General features: G+C 33.4%; 1 protein-coding gene across 2 annotated transcripts in view; it reads left to right on the top strand.

Annotated features, from left to right (window-relative positions):
• The window catches only part of LOC108769709 (ribosome biogenesis protein TSR3 homolog), an 8,208-nt gene extending 6,288 nt beyond the window's left edge, over positions 1–1,920 (top strand). Inside the window, exons 3-4 of one of the 2 annotated variants that reach the window (XM_018520851.1) lie at positions 789–1,176; positions 1,255–1,920. In XM_018520851.1, coding sequence (XP_018376353.1) covers positions 789–1,176; positions 1,255–1,364 — 498 coding nt within the window. In that variant the 3' untranslated portion in view covers positions 1,365–1,920. The remainder of the gene's footprint in view (positions 1–788; positions 1,177–1,254) is intronic. The other variant, XM_018520850.1, reaches the window with a different exon arrangement.
• The last annotated feature ends 2,267 nt before the right edge of the window (positions 1,921–4,187 follow it).

Here is a 4,187-nt window from a genome sequence, read left to right as displayed (position 1 = left end):
CTAGACCGTGTAAAGGCTTTGATTTCTATAGTTTGTGTTATCACATGTACGGTCCTATAATATATTATATTATTTATTTACGTCGCCTAAAGAGACGTTGTTCCTTCATATGCCAATTATTGCGAAGAATATTACTAAGGCCTCGGTAGTCTAAAGGCTCAGGACGCTCGCACGGATTGCAAGAGATCCGGGTTCGACTCCCGGCCGAGGTAATATTTTTCGCAATAAGAATTAATTATTTACAGTTTTTAATATGTTATTCATCATTATTAAGATCGTTTAGAAGATGCGAATAAGCATCAAAAAATAGTTAAAAATTGCTAGTCAATTTTAATTCGTGATATTACTGCGGTAGTTTAGTAGAGTTAGCGTTTCAAGACCGGAAATTTTTCGGCGCGCGTTTCTGTGGGACTACATACGTAGTATATAAATTCACATAAGAATCATACAAGCATTAAGATCCAGCTAGACCGTGTAGTAATTTTGTATTTTAATTTTATTTTACTGATTTTACTGACAGCTACAAATTAATCCTACCTTTTTATATAAAATCTTTTTCTGAGCGGCGTGTGTACTTGGCGTACTTTTTTTATTTTTTCTTAGAAGATATACAAACAAATCTGAACTATGTGTGGTCTCGTAAGATAACCCATATATATTATTGATGCCGGCTAGTTTTTGGAAAACAGAAAACCTACTTTTAAGTACTAGCGTATACTGTTCAGTCATAAAAAGATAGATCTACGATTTTATTACGAAAATTTGATGCCAATAATCGAATGTTACAGTGCGTGAGTCCGACGGATTGTGATATTATACGGGAGTACGGCTGCGCGGTTGTGGATTGTAGTTGGGCGCGATTGAACGACACTCCCTTCAACAGAATGAAGACGTCTCATCCTCGCATACTGCCATTCTTAGTCGCTGCAAATCCAATAAATTATGGAAAACCTTATCAGCTGAGTTGTGTAGAGGCTATAGCAGCTACTCTGATTATAACAGGATTTCCGAACGAGGCCGAGCTTTATCTCGGAAAATTCTCATGGGGACATTCGTTCTTGGAGCTGAACAGCGAACTATTGGAAAAGTACACTCTTTGCACAAGCAGCGAAGAAATAATTACGGCACAAGAAACGTACCTAAAGAAAGCCTGGCAGGAGAAATTAGATAGGCTTAGTAAAGATTTTTTCTAATCTTTTTTTTTGTCCTTTATCAATGATTTTTGCTTTAATATGATTGTATGCTTCTTCTTAGCGCTTCCTGATTTTCCGGAAAACAATACAGAATCCGAAGAAGAGGAAGAAGAGAAAGACACAAATACAGTCTTAAAAGTAACTGAGGGCCTAGGCAATATAAAAGTATAAAGTATAGTCCTTAAAGGTAGTTGACTTTTTAACGAAATTCTTGATTTTGAATTTCCAACCATTACGATTTAAAAATATACAATAAATTTCTAAGACTTGTAAAAAGACATAATTGCCAAATATGAAATGTAGAAGGAATGTGTACAGATTGGAAAAGACTTGGACTTAAAAAATATGTAAAATCTGAGTAATTCGTCATAGATAAAATCACATTTAATGGCAATTTGGCCATCAATCCGCCGAGTTTATTTGAGACGGCCTAGTGTTGCCAGGTCTGTTCGAAAGTTATGCCCATATGTTTCTCCATATTTTAAATATAATTTGGATATTTCTTTGTATTTTCCTCTCATTTTTGTAATCCCAAAAAATCTCTCGATGAAAAGAAAAAAAATTCCTAATTTAGAGGAAAATCTCCCAAATAAAACAGTAAGTCTGTTCGCGTTGCATACACTTTTTGCACTTGGCATCTTCGCTTTCTCTCTTTTCAACGTCCAAATTCCTGTTTAAGGAGGTTCATACACTACTTCCTAGTCAATAGACAGTTTATTCATAATAATACGTAAAACAATTAAAATAATGGAATAAAAAGATTACTAACAATATCTTATGCCATTATTATACATATTATTGTTAATTTTATATGTTACTAAATATTTTCAAAATGACAAGATAAAACAATATAAATCAGTGTTGTTAGATTAGCCCCCTTTTAGCGCATGCGCATTAGAGTATAGCATCAATGCTGTACTAATGTCGAACTTATAAAGGTTCTATAAGGTCCTATTTTGACGTTTCTGTAAAAATTATATCATTTTTTGTTTTTTTGTTATTATTTATTATTAAAAACCGAAGTAAAAAAAATCAATAATAGAAGTGACGAGATTATAATTTGGGCCGCGGTCCGATTCACGCTCACAGTTCTATCAGTGCTTATAACATTAATGGTCGGTCCGAAACAAATAGCGTGCTAAAGTTTTTCTATTTTGGACCGGTCGTAAGCACAATTTATAAGTTAGAAAACGTAACCTGATGAAAGGCAAATGGAAAGCGTATGTATATATGGTTCGCATAATAGAAGAAATAATATCAAGAATATGAGTAAATATTAAATACTAGAAAAAGAAAAAATTAGGAATAGAGATTAAACGTAACGCACAATAAATACAATTAATAAAATATGGTTCACAAAATATGTATAATATGTCTCATATCCTATTTGTATCTATTAAGCATTTACACATTCATTTCCTTTAATTTTTTATTTCTAGTATTTAATATTTATTCCTATATTTGGGAAGTTCTTAATTTTTTCTATTATATGCAAGACTTATATTATAACCTAAAAAGATAGATATCTCACCCGACGACCCTAACGCAGCCGTCTTGTCGTGTTCAGCTTGCCCTTTCTTTCTGAAATGTTCGAAACCGTTATTTTTTCCGCATTTTTGACGTCACGTAATCATGACGCTCACGGTGCCTCACCTGTCATCTAGGGGCACTCTAAGCACCGTGAGTGCTATGTAATTATGACGTCACTGTGTTCACACTGGCGCTGCAAGCACGAAATGGACCAACCATAAGCAACCGTGAGCGCACTAATCACGCTATAAGCGTGAATCGGACCGCGGCCATAATATGAAGTTACATAAACTGAAAACGCCAATAATTGATAACAATAATAACATAACAACAATAACAATAATTAAGACTGTCCATCTAATTTAGTGTTACACTGTAAATATATGTTAAAGGTGTAAGATTCCTAAATAAATAAACAGAAATTTATAATAGATATAATATTTTATTTGGCAGAATTATAACGAATACCAACATTTGTTGCAAGGATAAGGGAAACTGCCAAAAACCTTTATATGTATAAATATTATACAATATAACAAACAAATAATATAGTAGGCTAATGAGAGTCAGCGTCGATAAATGACGCAAATGTTATAATAATCAATCAATACTCAAGAAATGGATTGATGTCTTCTTTATTTGAACAAAGCATTGCGGACATGTGAACTTATTGAATTGTATCATTCTTGCTGAGGAGGACTCCAAAGAGAGTTGAAACGTTCAAATAAAGAAGACATTAATCCATTTCTTGAGTATTGATTGATTATTATAACATTTGCGCCGTTTATCATCGCTGACTCTCATTAGCCTACTATATTAATTGTTTGTTATATTGTTTAATATACGAGAATCCTAATAATATTATTATTGTTTTTATAAATATTATTTTACTTACATCTAATTGTCATTCTGGCCGGATCCCACCAAAACTATAGGACTCTTTTCTCATCCTCCGTAATGACTGTTATACATTTCTGGATTTCTCCAGCGCTGCAGTGCGCATGCGCTAAAAGGTGGCTCATCCAACAATACTGATATAAATAGAGCTATGTTGAATCAACCCAGATAGCATAAGGACGTCCATTGTACGTCCATTGGACATCCGTTTCTGGACGTCCACAGGAAGTCCAAATTATGTACGTCGAACACCCTATGAACGTCCATGGGATGTACATTTGTCACAACTTTGTACGTCCATAGGATGTCCGAACACATCCAATTTTGGACCTATTATGGACGTGTTATGGACTAATTTTGGACAATTGAAGACCTTGCTGCAATATTAGTAATTACGTACTATATGACCTTTTTAAAAAAAGGTAAAAAAAAGGCGCCAAGTGTTTATGTACCTTCCATAAAAAACTGTACTTTACATAACTAAAAAAAAACCGTTACATAAATAATATAGTTCAAGTGGTAATATTTTGTTAACTTTTTATTATAAATTACCCCTCAGTAGTACAT

Source organism: Trachymyrmex cornetzi, unplaced genomic scaffold, assembly GCF_001594075.2.
Source record: "Trachymyrmex cornetzi isolate Tcor2-1 unplaced genomic scaffold, Tcor1.1 scaffold932, whole genome shotgun sequence".
Taxonomy (NCBI): Eukaryota; Metazoa; Arthropoda; class Insecta; order Hymenoptera; family Formicidae; genus Trachymyrmex; species Trachymyrmex cornetzi.
Note: the sequence above shows the minus strand (reverse complement) of the source record. Positions and strands in the feature narration are given on the sequence as shown.